Below are 26,429 nucleotides of genomic sequence, written 5' to 3'. Positions count from 1 at the left end.
GCTGCCATCCTTTTTAATTTGTTCCTCCCATTGAAACTAAAATGGTCTTTCCAAAACGTAAATCAGATTTTGTCATTAAGAATGAAAATAGAAACAAAAACAGACAGGAAAACACTTCAGTGATTTCCAATTGCTCCTAAAAAGCAAAATCTGTCCAATAGTCTGTCTGCAAGGCCCAGCCTGGACCTGGCCCCAGACCCCCTTTCCAGCCTCATCACCCATCACACACCTGTGCACACCACCTACCCTGGTCTCCTTCCAATTCGGGAATGGACACTACTCCTGGCTATCCCAGGGCCTGTGTACAGCAGAATCCTCTTGGCTCACCAGTCACTTCCCACAGGACACCTTCGACCTCTGTGACTAGGTCCCCTCCCCCTCAGGACTCTCCCTCAGGGCCCCCCTAGCTTCTAGACAGCACATATCACTGCGTCAACATGAGACAGTCTTGTAGGATTCTTTGGTAACTCTCTGGTCCTGTGGGGGTGGACCATGAGAACAGGGAGGAAGTCTTTCCCTCCCCCTAGCCTCCATTTAGCCCCCAGCTTCTTACACAAGATTGCTCACACAGTAGGAACTCTAAATATTTGTTTATTAAGTTATCAACCTTAGCAATAACAATAAACCCTAATCTAGCATCTATACTGTCTCAGGTACTTTACTCATTAGTGTACATATGTTAATTCATTTAACCCTTAAAACAAACCTCTGAGGTAGCTAGCTACTGTTATTATCCCCATTTTACAGATGAGGAAACTGGGGCACAGCGAAGTTAAAGGACTTGCCCAAGGGCACACAGTACTTACTGGAAAGACAGGTTTCAATTCCAGCATCTGGCCCTTAACCACTAAGCTCGATGACCTCTCTATGATGAAGTAGCAACTGAGACCTTCAGGGATAGGGGATATTGAGACAAAGAGCAGCTAAGGAATGTTTCCCGTGACAGGGGAAGCTGAGTTGGATCCCAGGGAGTATCTGGCGTCAGGTAAGAAATAGGGAGGTAAAAGAAAAAACAAATCATTCCTGGGGTAGAGAACAGAAATCATTAACACAAAGTGTACTTGGAAAACAGTACAAATCTGAGCCGACGATAATAGAAGGTATGTTTCAGCAGAGCTGGGACACTGGGGGGCAGGCATCCTGAGACCCTGTCTGACTCTCTCAACTGGCCCAGTAGCATAAAAACAGAAGCTTAAAATGATCTGAGTCTTCGAACATCTGAATCCAAATTAGGCATATAACGTACACATGTCCCATCTTACAGAAGGGCATATAACGTACACATGTCCCATCTTACAGAAGGGACACAGAGTCTCCCTAACAGGTGGGTCCCAGACCGGACTTACCAGCCATCACGTGTGCTCCCTCTTACATCGTACAACTTTGCCAATCAAAGGAGAAAAAGTGCTTCACATCGAGTTTGACAAAGAGTCAACTCCATAAAGGCACGTATAAATTCGCCAAACACCTCCAGAGCTCTTACCATGCACAAAGGTCCACTTTAAGTGCTTGACAAATACTGCCTGACCCATGGCCACACATATACATCACAGACGTCCAGGACTGCTGTGACTGGATGAAGCTGAAACGCCCAGTCCCCAAGTGGTAACACTGGTACTCAAGCAGTGAGAAACAGGCAAAAAGAAGGCTGAGTTTAGGGGCACACACTTCCCCTCATGTATTATGTTTAGGAAAACTAACAACTGAACCATAAGAAAGAAGCCTGAGCAGTGGAGGTAAAGCTGAGCGATGAATAAAACAAAAACAAAAACTGTGTTCTAAAAAAAATTTGAATGAATGAATGAATGAATGAACGAATAAAACAAAAAATGTGTTCTAAAAAAATTTGTTTTGATTACTGGGGACTAAGGTATGAGTAGGGACGCCTCCAAAGTTTACCCCATGAACTAGTAAAATAAAAGTCTTGAAATCCTATTCTTGAAAGGCTGAAAAACTGTCTAGCACTGACAAAATCTCGTGGTAGAATACAAATGAAAAGAAATGGAGCAGTATCTGTAAGGTGATCTCATTTTTGTTAGAAAAGGAAGTGAAATGCACACATGGAAAAATCCTGAGGTTAAAAAAAAAAAAGATTAATAGCAGATAAAAAGAACGCAATCTTTATTTTCTTACACTTTTTCACATTTTCTGAACTTTACATTACCTGTAACATGTAGTATTTTTATAACAAGGGGAAAATTATAAGCTCTCTATACAAAGATTTTAGACCTAGAAGAAAGCCACCTACTCCAAACCCCTTGTATCATGGTCAAAGAAACTGAAAGTCAGAGAAGCAGAGCAAATGTTCAAAGGTCACACAGCAACTACTTCCTATAACTCCAAGTTTCAGGCTCTTTACATGACCCCTGTCTCTTAAAACTTGCTTGAGTCATCCCAGAAAAATCAATGTCCCCTTTTCCTTTAAAAGTTTCCAGACCTGGGATGCCTGAGTGGCTCAGTCAGTTAGGCGTCCGACTCTTGACTGCAGCTCAGGTCATGATCTCACGGTTTGAGTTTGAGCCCTGCATTTGGCTCTGTGCTAACAGCACGGAGCCTGCTTGGGATTCTCCGTCACCCTCTTTCTCCACCCTTCCCCCACAACCTCTCTCTCTCTCTCTCAAAATAAGTAAACATTTTTTTTTTTTTTACCAAAAACACTTTCCAAGAGATGACAAATGTATAAATACTTTTATATGGCAACATTCCTCACATTTACTTCTTTGAGCTGATCGGTAAGGTATTTTAGTGTACATGTAGAGTTGTTCTGTACTTATTTCTTTGGTTAATTCAAAGAGAGACAAGAACAACACGGTCTATTCATAATGCTCCTAACCCACACCCTTCCCACCTGAATAGACTCCATTCACCTGTTTCCTAGTTTCCAGGAGATTCTAATCTAAGTGATGCTGGATGGCTCTCTATAGGAAGCCTATGTGTTTGGATGATGAAATATTATGGAATAAACTCTGCACCAAGGACACTTCACCTGACTCAATGCCACCTGAAAATGCCCTGGTCCAAGATTTCTTTGTTTTGGTTTTGTGTCAAGTATATTGTTGATCGTTGAGAAGGTACTGGCAGTGGAAAGTCTGAACTGAAGAGTTCTGTTGATGGTGTGATGTAAAAGTGAAACCCGCTGGGTATTCAGATGGATGTTTGAATTGGAAGGAACATCCAAATATTATCAGGTCACAGCAAAGGCAGAAGCTGGCACAGCTGAGAGCAATAAAGAGCAATTAAAGGACAAGCCAGGACAGAGTGAGGAAAAGGCAGTTAAAGCACAAGAAACAAATGAGAGCGCAGGTCAGCTCCTGCTACATGGAAACTGCACACGTGATGGGAGGGAAGAGACAGTGTATGTCATGTCCTGTACACGCAACGAGAGCAATGAATGGGCACTTTTAAGCAAGGCGCCGCTGAGGTCCAAGGAAAGAAAGGGGCCAAATGCAACCAGCAGCAGCGCCATTTCAACCCAAAGCCAACACAGTTGAGGTCTTTAAGGAACAGTCAGGATTTTTTTTTTTTTTAATCGTAGCATCATGTATGAGGTCTGTGGAAGAACAAAGGCTAATTAGCAGCCCCAGCTCAAGAAATTCGGGCTGGTGTGCCTTCTCTACCAGTTCATGATCCTTAAGGAGTGCTGCTCCTCAAACTTGAACGTGTAGACCAATCCCTGGGGATCTGCAAAAACAGAGATTCTGGTTTGGAAGGTCTGGGGGGGTGGGGCCCAAAATTCTGCATTTTGTACAGGTGCCAAGGAGGTGAGGCTGAGGTCTGCAGACCACACCTTGAGTAGCAAGGATGTGAATGTCTCCTGAGTAAGGAAAAATAAAAAATTCAGTCACACTAAAGCTTATCAATAACCACAAGAAAAATGACCACGTATTCAGGACACAGACTTGAAACAATATTAACGAACGTTCAATACTGTTACATTAAAATCCATTAATCTCTCTTGCCCTTTGAATGAAACTTACACCCATTCCTAGTTTTGTAAATCATCCATTGGTCCCTTGGAAAATACTGGTTCACTGAGTTACGTAGTTCTTTCAAATGTTGACACAAGTCATCATACCTTATGGGAAAAAAAAGTCGAACTCCTTACTATCTCCATCAATTTCTTCACAAAAGTCTTTAAAAGTTGGGAAGCTACCAATCATACAATAACAGGTACAAGTTCCCCCAAATTCTGATTTTTACTGAAAAGACTGGATTTTTACCATAGGCAACAGGTACCTTAATTTGTTTTCCTTGAAGTGACAAGCTAACATTATTCATTTTGAGAAAATGTGGGCCAAATACTAAATCCGAATAACCAGTGCGTGTCAGCCATTCTTTCAAATAAAAATGAAAACTGGTGTTCCAGGAAAAAAAAACAAAAAGCAGCCAGTCCAGCTCACAACTCAATCACAGAGTTTCCCCTCCAGAAAACAAAAGCACTTCAGACGCGGCAGTGCATACTTCCAATTTCCCACCTATTAAAAAGGTAGGTAGTTTATGGTTGAGCTTTAATAAAATCTGCTTCATCAAGGACATTTTTACCACCTTATCCAGTACACTCTTTTAAGTGAAACTGACTTCTTTGTGTTTTAGTCGCAAGTGCAGGGCTACAGGCAGCTGCTGGTGCGACTCATTGCCTTGATCCCTGCTAAGGCGACAGCAGTGGTCCCTGCCACTGCTTTCATGCCCTCAGTGTCAAGGTCAGCACAGTGAAAAGGGCAGGTGACATCTGACTACTGTTGCTAAAATCGTTTGCAATCCATGGCCCCTGGCCACCCACTGCAGGTTGAGGGCTGCGGTCTAAACTACGTGGATGTGGGCTCTTGAAACTTTGTTCTACTTGTATTGTCTTTTGCTTAGAAACATATCTATTCAAAATAAAGGTACTCTGGAGCAACAGAGACTCTATCTGGAAAAATGTCATAACGACGGCTGTATTTTCTTTTGCTGCACAACAGCATCATAAAAAACTACTTGAGTTGCTTTCCATTTCTCTCTCCACGACAGACCGTAGGCCCCAGACGCTTACTAATGTCAAAAAGCGTTTCAAGGGAAAGAAATCAGCTTTAGAAACAAGCTACTTTCTCTGAAATACTTCCTGAAAACCAAGCTAGAATGCTCTTTGAGGATCTCAGACCATGCCTATGATAGAATGTTTGCCACCTTAAATCTGTGTAAAATCCTATGATATGGGGAGAAAATGATCGATCCACAAATGAGACATGCTTGTGAAAATTTACTCCTTTCACAATGACTTTCTATCATGACTCTATTTTCCTATTCTGGTACATTTAAAAATGTATTAAAAAGGAAACTCAAGGGTGCCTGGGTGGCTCAGTAGGTTAAGCATCCGATTCTTGATTTCGGCTCACGGCTTGAGTTCCCGCCCCATATCTCCCTCTACACTGACAGTGTAGAGCCTGCTTGAGGTTTTCTCTCCCTCTCTCTCCCTCTCTCCCTCTCTCTCTCTGCCCCTCTCATGCTCTCTCTCTCCCAAAACAAACTAAAAAAAATAAAAAATAAATTAAAAAAATAAGGAAACTCAAATTAAGAAGATGAAAATCGTTTTCCTCAAAATTTGTATACATTGGAAGTTCAGAATAACATGTGATTATTGACATCACACTGATAAAAAGGCGTATGAATGGGATGCCATTTGCCATTAATACAGAATAAAAATCTGTAGTTAAAAGTCCTTGCATAGTTTTCTACTTACAGATGGCAGATGACTTTCGCCTATAAATTTAACCTACTCTTTCTAGAAATAGAGTAAATACACCAACTACACCTGAATAACTTAAGGTACATGTCATAATTATGCAAGATTCTTTGGGTCCATTCCTATCTTAGTGCCACTCAAACTGCTGTAACAAAATGTCATAGACTGGGTAATTTAACAGAAATTTCTCACAGTTCTAGAGGCTGGCAAGTCCAAGATCAGGATGCTAGCCAAACTGCTTTCTGGTGAAGACTCTCTTCTTTCTGGCTTCTTTTTTTCACTGTGTCTTCATGGGACCTTTCCTCAGTGTCAGATGGGCATGGGGGAAGGAAGGAAGGGAGGGAGCCGGCTCAGCTCTCCTCTCTCTTCCCCTTCCTGTACAGATACTAATCCCATCATGACAGCCTACCCTCACAACCTCATCTGAGTCTAATCAACTCCCAAAGACCCCACTTCCAAATATCATTATATTGGGGGCTTATGACTTCACCATATGAATGTGGGAAGGACACAGACATTTAGTCCATAACAATTTCAAGCTTTCTGAATCATAACCACTGGGATTGGAGCCCAGCAATCTGTTGTCCTTAACAGTTTTGGGCTGTTTCCTAAGCACTCTGCTGTTTGAGAAACCTGACTGCATGCCTGTGAGCCTCAGTTTCCTAATCTATCAAGTAGGATTAACTGTCACCATACTTTACTGTTTCAGAGTTGCTGACGTGTTGAGGATCTGGGAAAATGTTTTCTAAAACTGCAAAGTGCTTTGTGAATGATAAACTTTTACCACCTACATTTCCATCAGATCTTATTCTAAAATCTAAATGTGAGTGAGGATAAAATAAAGATTATTATAGATTTATCTTAATTCTTATAATTAAACCTCAGATAACTAAAATACTCAGGAAACAGTGTTCTAGTTAATATTTAGCTGGACATTCTGGTCACTTTAGAAAAGCCCTTTCAAATATATTATTATATTTTCTTTCCGTGGTAAATACATCACTTAGATTTGATTTGATGTCAAAGGATTTTTATTTTGAGTCAGTTTTCTGAATATCAGTTCTTGTTAGGCTTAAAAGAGTAATCTATGCTCTGCCTTGAACTCGTTTGCTAAAAGGTTTCATGGTAGATAAAGGCATGTTTATTTTAACCAAGGTAGTTCTCTAATTACAAGTTGTATTCCAAAAGCTTATTTGTTCCTAAGTTGTTTGAAACATGAAATGTCTCTCTCCCTACCCCCCCAATTATGAATCATAATTAAGTTCTCTAGCTTGTCCAAAAAGCCCATAAACGCAGATGAAATACATTTGCTATGAGTTACAAGTCACACAGATACTTTGCAGTGGAATTTATCAAACTCAAACCAAATATAAAACTATTTTCATTTACCTTTAATATTAGTATCTGAGAAAAAAGCTAGCTGGAGGAAGATGAGAAGATGGTACGAATTTCTATAAATATTATGAGCCAATGGTCCTCAGTTCTGTATTATACACAATGTATAAGGTCTCTTAACACAGCCACTAGGGATTGTCTTCAGAATCATGATTAGGAAATAATGGGGGTGGGGGACAGCAACACTGAGTGTCCAGAATTAACTGAACAAGTGGAATAGATGGGAAAAAAGAAAATGTTCAAAGGATGTCTGTGTACCCATGGAGCGAAAATAGGTGAGGTATCAATGGTGACAGAGAGTAACCAGAATATGACTCAAAGCAGAAGAAAGGAAGTAATAGAAAGCAATGCTGGAGAAAACAATACCCCACAAAAGCCACAAAGACTGAATTTGGAGTATGATAGCAAAGTCACCAAAACAGAAGAGGCCTCGATACAAGTGAAGGAGACTTTCCTTTGTACCTGCAGGATGACCTACCTTGTGCATGTCAGATGGCCACACTTGGGTCATTTGAACGTGAGAGAATGCCCAGTAGTGAGATCCTGATTCTGAATGCAAGTGATCACAGAGGCCTTGTCTGGCCTGTCCTAAGGTTGGCCTTGGCTGGAAACTTGTTCATAGCCCATTCACTGCCTCTTCCATCTCCCAACGCCCTAATGGAATGATATTCCAGTTTTGATCTTATCCCTGAATTTATATCCAAGCGCCCTACCTACCAGTGCATCTATATTTAGATTCCTGAGACTCCTGACCTTCAATTGGTCATGTGGGTCTATAGATGTATATTCTGTCTTCCCATCTTGCCCTTTGCCAAGGTAAAGTGTCACTTGGTCTAAGCAAAAATGCAGCGCATTCACTCATTCAACCAAAAGCCAACATTGAGTGGAAGGCACCTTCTTAGGTCCAGTAGTAAACACAACCACCTTACTTGGCTCCTAGAAATCTGTGATGCATTTTATCACAATGTGTGAAACAAAAACCGTAAGAGGCAAACAGGAGCCTTCTCTGACCTCTAAGACGCTCTGGTCATGTTGAAATATGCGAAACCATGGCTGGCTGGATGTTAAATTTTGCAAACCAAAGAATAATGCCAAGTCCAAATCTGATTAAGAGCAGAGAACCATCTTGATTGTTCTCCACATTGTACTTTAGAGATAAGACAATGTGTTGCAAAAAGGGGAGAAACGCTAACCAAAGTAATAATTTTCATGCCCAAACTTCTGATAAACAAGGGCAACCACGGCCACTTACAAAGAACTCTTTAACTGAAAGGTGAAAGTAGTCCTCCATAACTACCACCCATACATACGGCCCTGTACACATACGCAGGTGTATGTATTCATAAGCACAGCAGAAGGTCACAAACACAAAGTAATGCTGTAGAGGAACTCACTGGAGAATGGAAAAATGTACTGCACTGCGGCTGAAAGTTTTCTGCCCTTGGGGTGCCTCGGTGACTCAGTCAGTTAAGCATCGGCTCTTGATTTATGCTCAGGTCATGACCTCATGGTTTGTGAGATTGAGCCCTGTGTCAGGCTCTGTGTAGACAGTGTGAAGCCTGCTTGGGATTCTCTCTCCCTCCTCCCCAATCTCTCTCTGCCCCTCCCCCCTCACAATAAATAATTTTTTTTTTTTTTAAAGAAAGTTTTCTGCCCTTTAAAATACCAGGAACAAGAAGAATTTTGTTTCAAATCTTCAAGTCCGACCTCAGTTGAAGTCAAAATTTCAGTTCAAAATTTAATTTGGAACCAGGGAAAGGCATTCAGTATTTAACATATCTACTGAAGCATATAGAGAATAATACTTGTACTTGCCCTCTTAGTTTTCCGCAGTCTGGCTCAGGGCCTTTCCAGGGCCCAGGGCCAAAAGCCACCAGAGACTGCAATTCTTTCCCTGGGATCAAACACCATACTTAAAGAGAGGGGAGGGTAGAGCAGGATCTTTCCTTCTTCACTGCATCATTTAAGCTTATCCGAAGTATGTTCAGAAAAATGCAAGAGTTGCCACTGATTATTCTCTGGAAGGCAGCTCTTGTGATTATCCTGCTAGATAAAAACCATGAGGCTGAGGACCATATCAGTGATTGGCCTCTAGTAATCCAAACACCAGATGCAACTAGTCCATTTCTCCAAGTTTATGAAAAGTGTGTTGATGTTTGACTGGAAAAAAGGAACCCGTAAGTGCAGCTCCTTTCTAGAAGACATGCTCCAGAACTCTTTGATGTCAACTGTCAAAATCCTTTTGGAGACTTTTCCCTTTGGAACTGTATCATTTGGGGAAGGTCAGGGAGGAGGGAGTGGGGGGAAAGAAGGGTACTGACGTAGGGAAGAGGAAGAAGAATGGATAAAAGGTTTCACATTCACTTTAGTTACTAATTAAGATTTCAAAAATACAGCAATGAGTTTAGGTGTATATTTAATGTCCCACAGTATTTCATCGAAAGTCATGAGGTAAGAATTCTCTGCCAATTCAATATGTGTTACAGCAAAAGACCCCGCCTAATGGGATAAGTGACATTCATGATTGTACTACTTATGGAAGACCTAAGACATTTCCATGTCCAGTCCCTAGAGGTGCACCATCAGAGCACAATGGAATGCTGTTTAGCTGATTGCACGTGTCATAGACTGAAATGCGTGTTTCAAAAATAGGACTTTGCTTATACCTATTGTGGATCTATAAGTAAATGAGTAGGAGAGATTTAAAAACTGAATATAGCAATTGGCAATTTAGCAACCTTTCAAGACTACAGGCATTTAGAAATGATTTCACATTAGACTTATGCACAGATTCAATGTACAATTATTGGATAACCTGTAGTGGGCTAAACACGTGAAAATAGTGACACTAAATCATTTAAGTGATCATGTTCTAGAAACAAAAGTCTCACATTAACAGAAAGAAAAAAGGTGACTCAATAGATAAAACCTAGGTTCTCATCAATAACACGTGTTCTAGACTCAAACAGTGATTATATGATGCAAAAATATATGTTGAGATACAAACATTATGTGGTTTGCAACCCTTCCAATCTTAGGCTTAACCTCTAAGTACTAAGCATATGACACCATCTTTTTAGGAATGTTGGTTCCTCAAAGCATTATAACCTCTCCATGAAACCTAAAACATAGTGAAAATGGAAATGCTTATGAAAGGAGATTTCATATATCAGAAAAGATATTCTCTACACAGCATTGTTCAGTCATAGCAAGTGATAATGTTACTTCCATATAATACAATAAAAATTACGGCTCCTTGCAAGTTTCAATTTACTTCACCACAGACGTTGTTCCCATTGGATCCCCACAATAATTCTATGCAGTGGGCAATGAAGACGATGTCCTCATTGTACCAAATAAGAAACTGAGGTTTGGGAGAGCTATACAAGGCCTTAGCAACTACTAACTAAACCAGGAACCCAGGCTCTGACTCCATCCAGCACTTCCTACGATCCATCTAGAATGAATTCCCACCCCCTCCCCCAACACTTTATAAAAGTGACTGTGGATCTTGCAACTGTCCTAACAAATAGCAGAGGAATAATGGCTACTTTTGTTAGCAACAAAAACCGTGTAACCGACGGTTAAAAGAGTAGACAAAGAATGGTAAACGTTTCTTCACGTTCGCATAACATGAATATTGATGAATTTCGGAACAGCTGCAAGGAAATTCCTGAGTAGAGCCAAAAGAAAAGGTTTTTCCTAAAGTTCCTGACAAAACTTGAAGAGCTCTGTTAAATCTTTTCAAGTGAAATTAGTTAATGCAAAGAAAGTCATCAATACTGCAGTCGCAAAAAAAAAAAAAAAAAAAAGTTGGTCCTTCCTAAGACCGACAACTTTCGGGCTGGCGGGCTGGTCATTTTTCCCTTCTAAAAACTTCGTACTCTCACGGGGAGGGGTGGGGGGCGAGGTGGTATCTCCAAAGATCACACTATGAACACTGTGATTTCCTAAGCAGGCCCTTAGAAGCATCGGTGGCACACGTGAACGTGACCTACTCCCCCGGGGTAAAGAGAAGAACAGTGAGGAGCGCGTGCAGGCGAAGAGGAGCGGCAGAAACGCTGCCTCTCTCCGGGCCCCGGGTGCTGACCGCGCACGGAGCGGAGGAGCCGGGCGCCGCCCTCCCCGCCCTCCCGGGCGCCGGGCCGCGGACCTACCAGCGAGAGCACCTTGTAGGTGTTGGGGTCCTTGGCGGTGCGGGCGTGCGCCGCCTTCTCCAGCGGCTCCTCCCCCAGGTCCATGGGGGCCAGTAAGGACGCGGCCGCCTGCCCTTCCCCGGGTGCCTGGGCCGCGCGGCCGTGGCTCGGGTCGTGGCCGTTCCCCGCCGGGCCCTCCCGGGAACCGCGGCCGCCCTCGCCGCCGCTGCTCCCGCCCCCCGAGCAGCCGCCGCGCTCCATCGTGGCCCCCAGCGCTTCGGCCCCGCCGCCTCGCTGCGCCTTTAATAGGCTCCGCGCCGGCCCCGCCCCGCCCGCCGCCGCGCCCGCCCCTCGCCGCCAGACCCTTGGCGCCGCGCCCGCCGCCCCGCGCTAGAAGTGAGGGGAAAGCAACTCAACGCCCCGGATTATTTGGCTTCCTGTCTGATTTCGGGCACTCTGCGCGTCGGTTATTTTGGGTCGTTTACGTGGGCGCGTCTTTAACTTCCCCCAGAGCTTTCCCCTCGCCGCGCCCCGGGCACCTTCCGAACACTTGCAGCAATCGCCCTGGACTGGAATTGCCTAATGTGGTCTGCAGAGGGCATGAGATCATGGGGTCCCAAAATAGAGCGGGAGGAGGAGAAGGATGCAGCCCGGGTTGGTGCCGCTTCTTAACGCCGGGGGAGTGGAGTCGGGCCGACCTGTGTTTCTACGTGGACGTGCAAATCGGCCGGAGGGTCGAGGGTGGGACAGGGCCACCTTTTCCTCCTGCGTAGAAGCGAGCGAGGATTCCCTCAAAGCCCTGCTACCCACTACGACTCTACTCTGAGACAGGAGTAGCCAACCTTAACATGTCTAGTTAACAAAAGTGCTCATATATAATGGATACTTAGTTTTTCACGGTGTTGTGTTGTTTCTGGGTTTTTGTCTCTGATCCGGCTTTAATATATTTACTTACTAGTTCCTTTAGACTTTCTGTGTTGAAGGTTTCAAAATGCCCATGCTGCCTTATTCTGAAATTGACCCTGATGCTTGGTTAGCAATATTGAACATTTTAACACAGTCTGAAATACTTTGAAACCTTATTTTTGAACTAGGACACGAACGGTGGGCTATAATTCTTGATGGGTTTTGATTCGCCTTTGATTCTACAACTTTTACATTTCCTGGCTCATCAGTTGGAAAAACCACACGTGTGTAGCGAAGTGATTCTTCTCTGTCAAGGTGAAACCGGTGACTTTCAACTGCCTTGCAATGCCAGGGACTGAGTTCAGTGACCAAAGAAAGTTATACAGTAAAAAACCAATCCATTTTCAATCCACTTTGGTTACACGAATGTAGGCAATTCATGGATATTTAATAGATATAAAGTTTGTGTTGTTCCCTTTAAAGTAGTCAATTTAGGGGGCGCCTGGGTGGCTCCCTGGGTTGAGTCAGACTTCAGCTCAGGCCTTGATCTCCTGAGTTGGGCCCCTGGGGCTCTGTGCTGACAGCTCAGAGCCTAGAGCCTACTTCAGATTCTGTCTCTCTCTCTCTCTCTCTCTCTCTCCCTCTGTCTCTCTCTCTCTCTCTCTGTGACCCTCCTCTGCTCAAATCCCCTTTCTCAAAAATAAATAAACATTAAGATGGTCAATTTAGGGTGCTTTCTGTTTATATTGACTCATTCATTCATTCATTCATTCAATAATGAATTTTTCAACTCAATCTTTTCACCTCCAACTATATATACCATATCGAAGATGAATAAAAGTACATATTTCTCAAATAGCTCTCAGTCTGGTCGAAGTAGGTAAAGAAAATAAACAAAATAATATAAAACCCAAGTCATATGTGCATCATAGAGTCACAAATAGGATATTGTGAAAGTTTAGTGGGAAGGTAACTGACATCTGGAAGAAGTAAAAGCCATCCCTCAAAACATTATTGAGCTCTTTTTTTTTTTTTAATTACCTTTGAGTCAGCTTTACAAACCACCCAAGAGAAACAGGTTTTCACTATTTCATACTCACACATATTTTTTACCCCAAACTTGGCTCCAAATTTTCCTTTAACTGCTTCCAAAAATCAGATTCAAGGACAAAGATCTGTGCCACGGAGACCGGTCAAATGAGTATCAAATCTAAAAGAAACTCAACAGAGACGTCCAAAGTGGCTTTGAACCTAATAAAACACAGGGAATCAGTGTCTTCACTGTAGCATCACTTTGAAGGCTTCGCCCATGGGAACCGTCAGCATAGTCTGCAGTCACAAACTCAAATGCCCTAAATAAGAGGGACAGCCCCACTGTGGGTGAACCGTGTGCCCTGTTATAGGGGTGAGGCATTTACTCAGCAGGATTGTGTGCCCATTGTGGCCAGATAGATTTCTCAAGAGAAACAGGAAATTTAGATGTTTGTGTGAGTTCTCCAGATTGCAAAATTTTGTCTACAAAACTCAGAAAAACAATTTCTTTAAACACTTGAAAGGCCAAACAAAATGTAACACATCTGCAGGGTGGGCCTGGCAAACAGGCCACCAGGATGTGGCCTCTGACATTGCTCAGGCCTCTCCTGTGCCGGTCAGAACATCTATGGGTAACTATAAAAGTTCTAATTGAAATTGTGAAATCAAAGGAATAAGAATGGATCAAGTATGCCACTCAGATTATTTAGCTACAGACATCAAGATGCCTGTAGCAAAGATTTGCCTTAGTCTTGTTTATATTCCAAATAGTCTGAGAGACGGTTTACACTCCTAAGTACAACAGAACCACGAAACATAAATCTGCAACACAACTTTCTTGGTTAGGGCAAGGTTAATACGAATGTTTCGGGGCCCCTAGGTGGCTCAGTTGATTAAATGTCTCAGGTCATGAGCTCATGGTTTGTGAGTTCAAGCCCTGCATGGAGCTCTCTGGGCCCATTTTGGATCCTGTGCTCCCCACCCCTGCCCCTCCCCGGCTGGTTCGTTCTCTCTCTCTCTCTCTCTCAAAATAAATATATAAACTTAAAAAAATAGTATTGAATGTTTCATCCTTGGTCCTAAACCACTTTGCTTTAATGATTGAAGACTCTAATCTAGTATAACAGTAAAGATGAGAGTTTAAGATTTTATGAGATTCCTTAAGTTTTACTCTACAGACATATGTAAACGTTTCTCCCTTGCTGCCTGAAACTTGAGACACAGATAAGACCAAAACACCAGATAAAACTGACTTATCTATGTTTGAACTGTGACTTCTCAACATTGAGGAACAGCTCTTCTTGGCTTTTAGAAACGGAAATATGCTGTAGAGTAATTCTTTTACCAGCTGCCCCACACCTTCTCCAGCTTTCTCCAATTCTCCAGTAAAACACCAAAGACATCTAGCCCGGTCTAAAAAACTACATGGCTCTTTCATCTTTGTAAGACGTGGAAAAAAATGTTTTCCATAGTGTTAACTTATTATTAAGATTTTGTATGACATCTTTTCTCTTTCTTTTTTGTGAGCACAAAAATACACTCTCTGGGAGAAGCTTGGATAACTATGTGACCTTGTCCAGATAGATTGCAGGACCTCTGAGTCTTGGCTTCCTCGTTTATAAACTGGTATTACAAATAATACCATAAAACTACACCATTATTTCCAAATGCCAACAAAATGTTAATATTTCCCCAACGTACATAAAAGTTTAAATGTATTCTTTCCATGTTTAGGGCTGCCTGGGTGGCTCAGTCGGTTAAGTATCTGACTTTGGTTCAGGTCATGATCTCGTGGTTCATGAGTTTGAGCCCTACATGGGGCTCTCTGCTGTCAGCATAGAGCCAGCTTCGGATCCTCTGTCCCCCGCTCTCTCACTCTCTCTTTGCCCCTCCCCCACTCATGCTGTCTCAAAAAATAAAAAAATAAAAAATAATAAAAAAATAAGTGTACCCTTTCCATATTTAAATCACTCAACTGACATCCCTAACAGAATAAAGCAATTTAATTTTCACATAAATAATGCATGATTTAGGGGCACCTGGGTGGCTCAGTTTCTTAAGTGTCTGACCTCAGTCCAGGTCATGATCTCTTGTCCTTGAGTTCCAGCCCTGCGTCAGGCTCTGTGCTGACAGCTCAGATCCTGGAGCCTGCTTCAGATTCTGTGTCTCCCTCTCTCTCTGTCTCTCCCCCATTCACTCTCTCTCTCTTTCTCTCTCTCTCTCAAAAATGAATAAAATTTAAAAATGTTTAAAAAATAATGCATGAGTTACACTTAATTCCTGGAAAGGGTTGAGAGCTGCCATTGAAAATGCATCTATAAAAGGAGAGCCTGTGGGGTCCGGAAGGGATGCTTGCCCCTCGGGGGTGGAGGAGCCATGGTTTGTCATCAAGCAGACAGAAAATTGAGTGAAGTGTAGACTGTAACTGAGAGTAATAGACACTGTGGAAAGATGGAAAACACGTACCCCGTCTAGAGGGAGCTGCTGTCCAGCCCACTCCTTCACTTTCCGGTTGGCCGCAATCTCTGCCACTTCCGTCATCTCTCATACCTCATGTCCAGCAAAACCTCAAGGTGCCAACAATCTGAATTCACGTCTGCCACTTTGCTATTTGCTTTCTAGGTGCCTCATGTCTTTTTCCCCCCTCTGCTCTTCCTTCACTTGTTTACATTTGTGTTAATTTTTTTTTTTTTTTTTTTTTTTTTATTATACGGGGCTAATTCCTCTGTTATATTTCAGCTTTTTTAAAGGAGTTTTTCGGGGCGCCTGGGTGGCTCAGTCGGGTAAGTGTCCGACTTCGGCTCAGGTCATGATCTCACGGCTCGTGAGTTCGAGCCCCGCGAGTTCGAGCCCCGCGTCGGGCTGTGTGCTGACAGCTCAGAGCCTGGAGCCTGTTTCAGATTCTGTGTCTCCCTCTCTCTCTCTGACCCTCCCCCGTTCATGCCCTGTCTCTCTCTGTCTCAAAAGTAAATAAACTTTAAAAAAAAAAAAAAGGAGTTTTTCTTAGCAGTTACTCTATATAACAGGGCTCTTTAACTTATCACCTGCTTCAGATTAATACGGACTTAATTCTGGGAAAATACAGTGGTTTTTTTTTTTTTTCTGTAATACATCTTCCTTTCCTCATCCTTTTCTTTTGCTCTTAATGTTAGTCTATATGTGTTATAAAGCCAATGATGCAGTGTTATTATTTTAAACCTTATGTGTTTTTAGAGAAATTAAGAGAACAGAGTACATGCACACACACACACACACACACACACAAACACACACACAGATTTTTTCCCCCTTGAATATGAATCACTTTTTCTTGTTTCTGTGCATGTATTGTAATTTTGCGTTGAAAGCTGAGCTGTCAGGTAATGTGTTGTAGCAACTCTGGATTCTGATTATTTTTTCTGACCTTTTTTAATACTCCCCTGGACTTATAGCTACAGATTTGTCCTGCTGTTTTCTACCTTTGCCATTTTCATACCTCACCACTACCCCACCAAATTAAGTCCACCCCTCTGGTGGCTGAAAGCCTCAAATTCTCACTGTTCTTATCCAAAACCCTAGCAGTTTTTCAAGAATAAATATTTCTCAACTTGTCTGTCATCGGTCAACTTACAGAACCCTGAAATTATTGTTATTGAGAGATCTGCCCATTTTTATACTTCTATTTTGTAGACAGAATATGCAAATCCTTTTACACTGACATAGCTGGAAATCCATTTCAGATTTTTTAATTAATGCCGGAAATTTTGATATTTATTTAAAATTTTAAATATTGGAAACTGAGTCAATATTTTTAAAGATGCCATGGAAGCCAACAAAATGTACCTGAAAGATTCGTTGATGCGTAGGCTCTCAATTTGCACTCTATCCTGAGTATGCCAAGTAAGCCTGCAAAGCAATGAAGTTCTCCTTCAGTTTTCATTTTAACCCTAGCCTAGGAATTCCCTATCTGTGCCCATGTCCACTCCATAGGGACTAAATGACAGTATCTCAGTCCCTTTATATTTCTTTGGGGTAGCTCAGTGATGGGGGTAATATATAAAAAGTCCAATGTGGGGGCACCTGGGTGGCTCAGTTGGTTGAGTACCTGACTTGAGTACTTGACTGTGAGTCATGATCTCACAGTTCCTAGGTTCAAACCCCGTGTCAGGCTCTGTGCTGACAGCTCAGAGCCTGGAGCCTGCTTCAGATTCTGTGTCTCCCTCTCTCTCTGCCCCTCTCCAATTCACCCCTCCCCTTTCAAGAATAAATAAACATTAAAAAAAAAGTTGAATGTTTGTTGAGCTGAGTTAAGGTGTGAAGGGACTGATGCCCCAATATATAATGTTGTTCCAGAAGAAAGACAATTGGATGCTAGATAGCCAAACAACAAACATCCCCTACAACCTCTTCAGAGCTTTATTTACTATTGGAACTCTCTAAGCATTGTGAGGTCTCCATGGGCAGTTCCATGCAAGGTAACAAATTGCTACTAAAAGATTATGGGCATTATGCATGCTCTTTAGAAGCCTCTTGATATGTTAGGAAATATGTGTAGAAAAGACACAAACGTATATGTTAGTATTCAGATGCACAGCATATATTAAATGATCTTGCCTCCTAAGCCTTCATCTCACAGGATAACTAGGGATTCAGGTGATCGTGGGGCATATTCTCTCAGTCCCTTTCGGTATCTTTGGAGTAACTCAGTGTTTGGGGGATAATTGTGCCCCTTCTTTCTGTTTTCTCCCATACCTCTGCTCCCCAGGGTGTTTGTTGGCAGGGGTTGGACAGAAAGAGCGCTTATTAAGTAGTGTGGAAGAGGCTTGCATTGGCTTGCTTCTTTGGAGGTTTGTCTTTAGACTCTTGCTGATCTTATGTGGGCAGTGTCAGGTCTGATCTAGCCTCTGGGCACATTCACTTGTGTCTTCTGAAATGCGGTTGGTAAATGTCTGACTTGTTTTCTTGGCTCCAACAGAGCTCGGAAACTCTTTACATTTGATTAAACTCTACCTCAACCCATGGTAGGGCTACAGATACTTCTCATTACAGCCACTTCCTCCATCCAACCGTGGTCCAGGCTCTTCATGTTATGCTCTCGGAGTTAGGGTCACCTCATCTTTAACTGTAAGGTTTATGTCATAACTCCATTGGCTCTCTACTCAGCACTTTCCATATCCCCAAAATGCATGCAGGAACTTGTGAATCGTTCCCTTTGTACAGGAAAGCCAAAGAGAGCTCAGAATGCTACTCATATTCTGCCTAACTATATTAGTCAGGGGAGCATTCTGTCAATGGTTCCTCCAGGGGGCTCATCAGGAAGTGGAGTAAAAGCATCTGTACTTTATGCTTTTTATATAACCTGCTAATGCTTACCCCAATCCAGGATTTCAGCGCATAAAAGGTAAAGTCATCATAAAAGTGTCTAACTGAGGGCTTTCATTAATGCTCTCACTTCTCCTGTCCACACTCCATAGCATCAAAGTCAACTTTCTCTCATTCTGGCATAAAAGGGACTTATATATCACATTCTAAGTTCTGTATTCCCATGATTTAAAGCAAAATTAATATTCAACTCTTTCAGGCCTCACTCTTAAATGTTTGTGGAAATTTGAGAAATTTAGAAACCCTTTTCATTCTTGACAACACCTGGCTTTGAAGACTATTGCCTTGCTAAGTATTCAAATTATATCTTTTAGATGAAAGATTGTAATAACAATTCCTTTATCTTTGTCTCTTTGTATATTTGGAATAATGAAGCTAAGGATCCGTACCTTACCTTCCTCACCCAGCTCTGAGACAGGTGGATAATTCTAGTTGATCAGGAATCAGATCACTCACACAAGAGAAAGACAGACAGAAAGAAATAGGGAAGGGAAAGAAGGAGAAAGAAAGAAATGAAGGCAGAAAAATGAAAACTCATTATTCTTTTCAAAATTATTATCCATTTATATGCCTCCAAGTATATAACCACATTTGATATGCATATATAAAAGGTCTGACTTTTTTAAAATTCACCAATCTGAGGCATCCCTTTTTTTCTATCCATATGGTCATGAAAGCTGGTCACGAATGAGCATGGGATCCAAAGGGCCCACCCAAAGGACCACGTGGCCTTTCTTCTCACCCATGGGAAAGAACATTTGTTACAAAGATGCCATAATTGTAGGATAGTCTGAAGTCTTGGGAGAAGGTAAGAATGTTGCAGCTGTGGGTCCCAAAGAATAAGAATGTACTCTTCCTCACTGTGCTGGTGACATTATCCAGGGCAGCAGAGGCTGAGGTCTGGCCTAGTGTAAGACAGAGTTTTTAATTCTTATAATATGGAGAATAGTGGGGCAGAGGGAAGTTCTGTACGTCTCTATCCTTAAGCCACCTGAAAGGAAAACATTGGAGAAACAGAATAAAAAAGGGATATATCACATTTTATTTCAAAATAAACTTTCAAAAAATAAAATGTAAACATACACATACACAAACAAAACAAAAACAAAAAGAAACTCACAAATGCATATAAAGAAAATGTAGATGATTTTTTAAAAATTACCTCATAGTTCTTGACCTTTCAAACAAATATTTTTTGAAAGAATAAATGAATATGAGAGATAAAGTATTATTTTTATTAATAGGCAATGAAATTTATAATTATTTAAAGTTAATGACAATTTAAAAGGTTTTGTACTTAAGAAAAAATGATAAATGACCCAATTTTTTTTAAGATAGCCACTTAATGGAAATAGAAAAGCATATGGCCAAGAAAACATTGAAAGCAATGTCTTCACTTATAATAGGAGAATTTTCAAAGAAACGCTGAATTGCCAACGCAATAAAATTAGACAAAACATTTAAAAATGCTTTTTTCATACTGAGTACAGGCAGGTAAGAACTGCTATCCTTTATATAAGTAAAACAGAGTGATCTTTATATTTGATCAGCTCATAACTGAAAGGCAACTTTGAGGCCACAGGGAAGACAAATCCAAACAAACCCTATGGTGTCACCAAATCGAAGAGTCAAATATTGATATTCAGAGAAGTCAAAACAGCCACGATCTATGGGAAAAATTATCAGATAGGAAATAACTAAAAGAGAGAGAGAAGGGAAAGTGGGGAGAGGGTTACTCTGAGCATCTGTAGAGGTGCCCTTAAGATTCTGGGGATCATGGGTTACCTGGGTGGCTCAGTAGGTTAAGGATCCAACTTCGGCTCCGGTCATGACCTTACAGTTACTAGGTTTGAGCCCCGTGTCAGGCTCTGTGCTGACAGCTCAGAGCCTGGAGCCTGCTTCAGATTCTGTGTCTCCCTCTCTCTCTCTCTGCCCCTCCCCCTCTCATGCTCTGTCTCTATCTGTCTCAAAAATAAGTAAACATTAAAAAAATTTAAAATCTGGCCAGAATTATGTCCAGATGACATTTAGGGGGAAAAAAAGACTTTGGGGATCATTTGTGTTCTTACTGGCCAGAGTGGAAAAGCTTTAGAAAACACAGGTCACTATAGATTCCTCAGAAGATTATTACCTTGACGATGAAGTTGAAATAGACCCAGCCAAAGCTGGTCTGGATCCACCATACGAAAGCTTAAAAGTAGCCTTGATTCCAAGTAACCAACTATGTGTTAAAGCAAAATCCAACACAATTTAAAGGAATACAATAAAATTTAGCAACGGACAACATAAAACACACCATGTCAAGTGTCCAGTCAAAACTTTCCAGACATTTAAGGAGGCTGAAAAATATGATTTTTACTATGAGAAAAACTAATCAATAGAAAGAGACCCAGAAATGACAGGGATGATGGAACTGCAGATAAGGGCTTAATAAAATGTAACAAACAGCCCAATTCTTTTTTTTTTTTTAAGTAGTGACTTAGGAGAAATAACAAAGCATATTATAAATATAATACACTTAGATACATATTACATTTATATACATATTATAAATATTCTTCATATATTAAAGAAGTTATAGGCAAAACAGTAGCATGATGAAGAAAGAAATGAAAGATGTTAAAAAAATGTAACTTCTTGAGATGAAAAATGCAATATTTGAAAAGAAAAATACACTGGATAGATTTAAGAGCATATTAAAAACAGTATATAGAAAGAACAGTGAAGTTGAAGACACAGCAATACAATCTATCCAAAATAAGTGCACAAAGAAAAAAATATGACTGAAAAGTAATGAGCAAACCATCAGGGACCTGAAGGACATTTGAGGACCACAAATGTAATTAGAACTTCAGAAAAAGATTTTGGGGGTGGAGGTGGGAGGGGGAGTTTAGGGAAAAAATATTTGAAGAAATAATGGAACAAAGTAATTGAATAAATGGATCAAAATTTTCCAATTTTTAAGGCATCTATCAACTCACAGATTTCAGAATTTGAACAAATGCCAAGCAGAACAGACACACACACACACACACACACACACACACACACACACACACAACTGTATCAAGGCACATCGTAGTCAGATTGCTGAAAACTAGCATAAAAAAAATTTTAGGAGCGCCTGGATTGTTCAGTTGGTTAAGCATCTGACACTCGATTCTGGCTCAAGTGAGCTGTGACTCTGACCTCACGGCTCATGAGTTTGAGACCCTTGTCAGGCTTTGTGCAGACGGTGCACACTGCTTGGGATTCTCTACCTCCCGCTCTGTCTCTGACCCTTTCCCACTCACGCTCTCTGTCTGTGAAAAATAAATAAATAAACACTTTTAAAAAGTCTTTTAAAGCTGTATTATATGCAGAGGGGGTTAGAAGGAAGATAAGAATCACAACAGACTTGTTGGAATCTTTTGCAGCAATAAGATATGGAGAGACATCTTCAAAGGAAAGAGAGAAAAAACACTTGTCAAACTAGATTTCTTTACCCAGTGAAAAATATCTTTGAAAAACAAAGGTAAAATAAAAACGTATTCAGACAAACTAAGCTGAAAGAATATATCCCCAGCAGAATTGTACTGTAAAAAAATATCAAAGGAAGTTCTTCAGAAGAAGGAAAATGGTATCAGACCAAAATTTAAATCTATACAAAGGCATAAAGAGTATGGGAAATTGTAAATGTTTAGATAACATTTTCTCTTAATGTCTTTAAAGTAGAATTCACTGCAGCAAAATTAATAATAACATACATAGAAGTCAAAGACATGGCAACAATAACATGCAACATGGGAGAATGAAATGGAAATTTACCACTATAAAGTTCATACCCTATGGGTGAAGTGTTACAAAATTATTGGAGGATAAGTTATGACATGTTCAAAGATGTATAATGCAAACTTTAAGTAAATTACTTGTAAAATAAAACAAAACAAAGAGCTAATATGCCAATAATGGAGATAAAATAGAATCATAGTTAATTATTCAAATTAATCCAAAAAATAGGAAAAGAGGAAACAGGAAAAAACAAAAGATGGGAATATAAAAAATAAATAATATGGTAGATTTAAATCTACTTATATTGACAATAGCCTTAAAAACAAGACGTCCAGGGGTGCCTGGGTGGCTCAGTTGGTTAAGCATCCGACTTCGGCTCAGGTCATGATCTCGCAGTCCGTGAGTTCGAGCCCCGCATCAGGCTCTGTGCTGACGGCTCAGAGCCTGAAGCCTGTTTCTGATTCTGTGTTTCCCTCTCTCTCTGACCCTCCCCCGTTCATGCTGTCTCTCCCTGTCTCAAAAATAAACATTAAAAAAAAATTAAAAAAACAAAACAAAACAAAACAAACAAACAAAAAACAAAAACAAGATGTCTAGATGGCTGACAGACACACTAAAAGATGCTCAACATCGCTCATCATCAGGGAAATCCAAATCAAAACCACAATGAGATACCACCTCACACCTGTCAGAATGACTAAAAGTAACAACTCAGGAAACGACAGATGTTGGCAAGGATGTGGAGAAAGGGGAACACTTTGGTATTGTTGGTGGGAATGCAAAGTGTTGCAGCCATTTGCAAAAATTTTGAGCCACTTTTTCCTCAAAAAAAATAAAAATAGAGCTCCCTACAAACCAGTAATTGTACTACTTGGTATTTATACAAAGGCTACAAAAATCCTGTTTCCAAGGGGCACATGCACCCTAATGTTTACAGCAGCACTATCAACAATAGCCAAATTATGGAAAGAACCCAAATGTCTATCGACTGATGAACGGATAAAGAAGATGTGGTATATAGGTACAATGGAATATTAGTCAGCCATCAAAAAGAATGAAATCTTGCCATTTGTAACAATGAGGATGGAACTAGAGTGTATTATGTTAAGTGAAATAAATCAGTCAGAGAAAGCCAAATACCATATAATGTCACTCATATGTGGAATTCAAAAAAATAAAACTGATGAATGTATGGGAAGGGAAGGAAAAATAAGAAAAAAAAAACAGGCAGCGAGGCACAAACCATACGATACTCTAAATACGATACTCTAAATACTCTAAATACTCTAAATACAGAGAACAAACTGAGGGTTGCTGGAAGGGAAGTGGATGGGGGAATGGGCTAAATGGGAGATAGGTTACTAAGAAGGGCACTTGTTGGGGTGAGCACAGGGTATTATATGTAAGTAATGAATCACTAAATTCTACCCCTGAAAAAAAAATAAATGGACTAAAACTGGGGCACCTGGGTGGCTCAGTCAGTTAAGCATCCAACTTTGGCTCAGATCATGATCTCAAAGTTCATGAGTTTGAGCCCCACATCAGGCTCTGTGCTGACAGCTCGGAACGTAAAGCCTTCTTCAGATTCTGTGTCTCCCTCTCTCTCTGTTCCTCCCCTGCTTGTGCGCTCTCTCTCTCTTTCTCTCTCAAAAGTAAATAAAAATTAAAAAAAAACTTTTTTAAATGGATTAAAGCTACCTTAATTAGTTTCCATATTGAATAAAAACGCAAAACCTGATTTCATGCTATGCATAAGATACTCACCTTAAATGTAAAGACAGATAGGATAGACGAAAAGGATGGAAAAAGATATGCCATGCAACATTAATCAAAAGAAAGCTAGTTGGGGCAACTTAGTGGCTCAGTAGGTTAAGTGTCCAACTTCAGCTCAGGTCATAATCTCATGGTTTTTGAGTTCGAGCCCCACATCAGGCTCTGTGCTGACACCTCAGAGCCTGGAGCCTGATTTGGATTCTGTGTTTCCCTCTCTCTGCCCCTCCCCTGCTTGTTTTCTCTCTCTCTCTCTCTCTCTCTCTCTCATTCTCAAAAATAAATAAATAAACATTTTAAAAATGTGAGCATGTTACAATAGTATTCAACAAAGAAGTTTAAAAACAAACAAAAAACAAAGAACTTACCAAGGATATCAGATATTTTCTTATGATAAAGGGGCCAGTTTATCAAGAAAATGTAACAATCCTAAATGTGAATGCACTTAATCAGAGTATATATACAAAACCTTATAAACTTGAAAAAATAAATCTACAATAATACTTGAAGATTTCAACACTTCTCTCAGTAATTGATAGAACAAATAGAAAATCAGTAAAGATACAGAAGAATTAAATAGCAATATCAACCAAAATGACGTAGCGGGCATATATATAAAAAACTCCACCCAACAGCCAAATACACCTTTTTTTTCATGTGCTTATGGAACAAAAAACCAATATAGATCATAAGATAAGCCACAATATTTTTAAGAGGATGGAAATCATACAAAGTATGTTCTCTGAACACAACAGATTTAACCTAAAAATAAAAACATTCCCGGGGCGCCTGGGTGGCGCAGTCGGTTAAGCGTCCGACTTCAGCCAGGTCACGATCTCGCGGTCCGTGAGTTCGAGCCCCGAGTCAGGCTCTGGGCTGATGGCTCAGAGCCTGGAGCCTGTTTCCGATTCTGTGTCTCCCTCTCTCTCTGCCCCTCCCCCGTTCATGCTCTGTCTCTCTCTGTCCCAAAAATAAATAAACGTTGAAAAAAAATTAAAAAAAAAAAACATTCCCAAATATTTGGCACTTAAGTAGCATACTCCTTTTTTAAAACAATTTTTTCATGTCTATTTTGGAAAGAGACAGAGACAGACTGTGAGCAGGGGAGAGGCAGAGAGAGAGGGAGACACAGAATCCGAAGCAGGATCCAGGCTCTGAGCTGTCAGCACAGAGCCTGATGTGGGGCTGGAACTCATGGACCATGAGATCATGACCAATGCCAAAGTCGGACACTTAACTGACTGAGCCACCCAGGTGCCCCTTAAATAGCATACTTGTAAATAACCCTTGGGTCAAAAAAAAAAAAAAAAAAAATCACAGGAGAAAATGGAAAGAATTTTAATTTAATGAAAATGAAAACATAATGAATCAAAATTTGTAATAAGCAGCTAAATCAATACACACTGGAAATTTTTATGATGTTTAAACTGGTATCAGCAAAGAAGTTTCCAATCAATGACTTAGAATGAAATGAACAAATTAAATTTAGATAAGCTGAGGGAAGCAAATAGTGAAGAGAAGAATAGAAATTAATGAAATTGAGAACAGAAAAATGGGAAGAAAACCAATGACACCGAAAATGTTTCTTTGAAAAGTTTAAACGATTTATAAACCTCTAGTTAGGCTTACCAGGAAAAAAAAAAGAGAGAAGTCACAAATTCCCCGTATTGAAACAGGTGACACAAAGACTATGAGTCCTTCAAACATTAAAAGGATAATATTATACACAATTTTATGGGAAATTCTAGAAGAGCAAAACTATAGTGCCAGAAAGCATGTCAGTGTTGACTATAAACGGGCACAAGGAGGCTTTTGGGAGTGATAGAAATGCTCTATATCATGATCGTGGTGGTTCATGACTCCATGTACACACATGTCAAAACTCATGAAACAACACACCTAAAAGCAAAGAATATCACTGTCTACAAAAAGTGCCTCAATAAAGCTGATTTTTAAAAATTAAACAATGAAGTAATATGAACAGGGACTTCTGGGAAATGGTGATGGATCAAAGCATATATATTTTCTTTCTCTTTCTCCCAAACCAAACTAAAATAACAGAATGGTTTTTTTTAAAGGCATAAATCCACAAGGGCAAAGAGAAGTGGAGAAGAGATGACCAAGAATATATAACTTTGGGTGGAAAAACAGATGGGCCCTTGGTAACTGCTTTAGGAGACCAAAGAAAGTTTAACCCTAAACCAGAAGCAAAACAACCAAGATGCAACTAGATTTATATGTAGAATGGACTGCACCTGTTACCTCTGTTAGAGGGCATAGGAGTTGGACTTAAAAACAGGATAATTGGTTAAACGTCTGTTTAAGAAGTATTTAGAGAG

At 40.6% G+C, this 26,429-nt stretch overlaps 1 protein-coding gene across 1 annotated transcript in view; it reads right to left on the bottom strand.

Annotated features, from left to right (window-relative positions):
* The window catches only part of ENPP1 (ectonucleotide pyrophosphatase/phosphodiesterase 1), a 74,229-nt gene extending 62,703 nt beyond the window's left edge, over positions 1–11,526 (bottom strand). Inside the window, exon 1 of the mRNA XM_045499636.1 lies at positions 11,272–11,526. Within this exon, the coding sequence (XP_045355592.1) occupies positions 11,272–11,511 (240 nt within the window). The 5' untranslated portion in view covers positions 11,512–11,526. The remainder of the gene's footprint in view (positions 1–11,271) is intronic.
* Positions 11,527–26,429: the final 14,903 nt, after the last annotated feature.

This window comes from Leopardus geoffroyi, chromosome B2 (assembly GCF_018350155.1).
Source record: "Leopardus geoffroyi isolate Oge1 chromosome B2, O.geoffroyi_Oge1_pat1.0, whole genome shotgun sequence".
NCBI lineage: Eukaryota > Metazoa > Chordata > Mammalia > Carnivora > Felidae > Leopardus > Leopardus geoffroyi.
The sequence above is the reverse complement of the archived record's forward strand: the minus strand, read 5'-3'. Positions and strand labels throughout refer to the sequence as shown.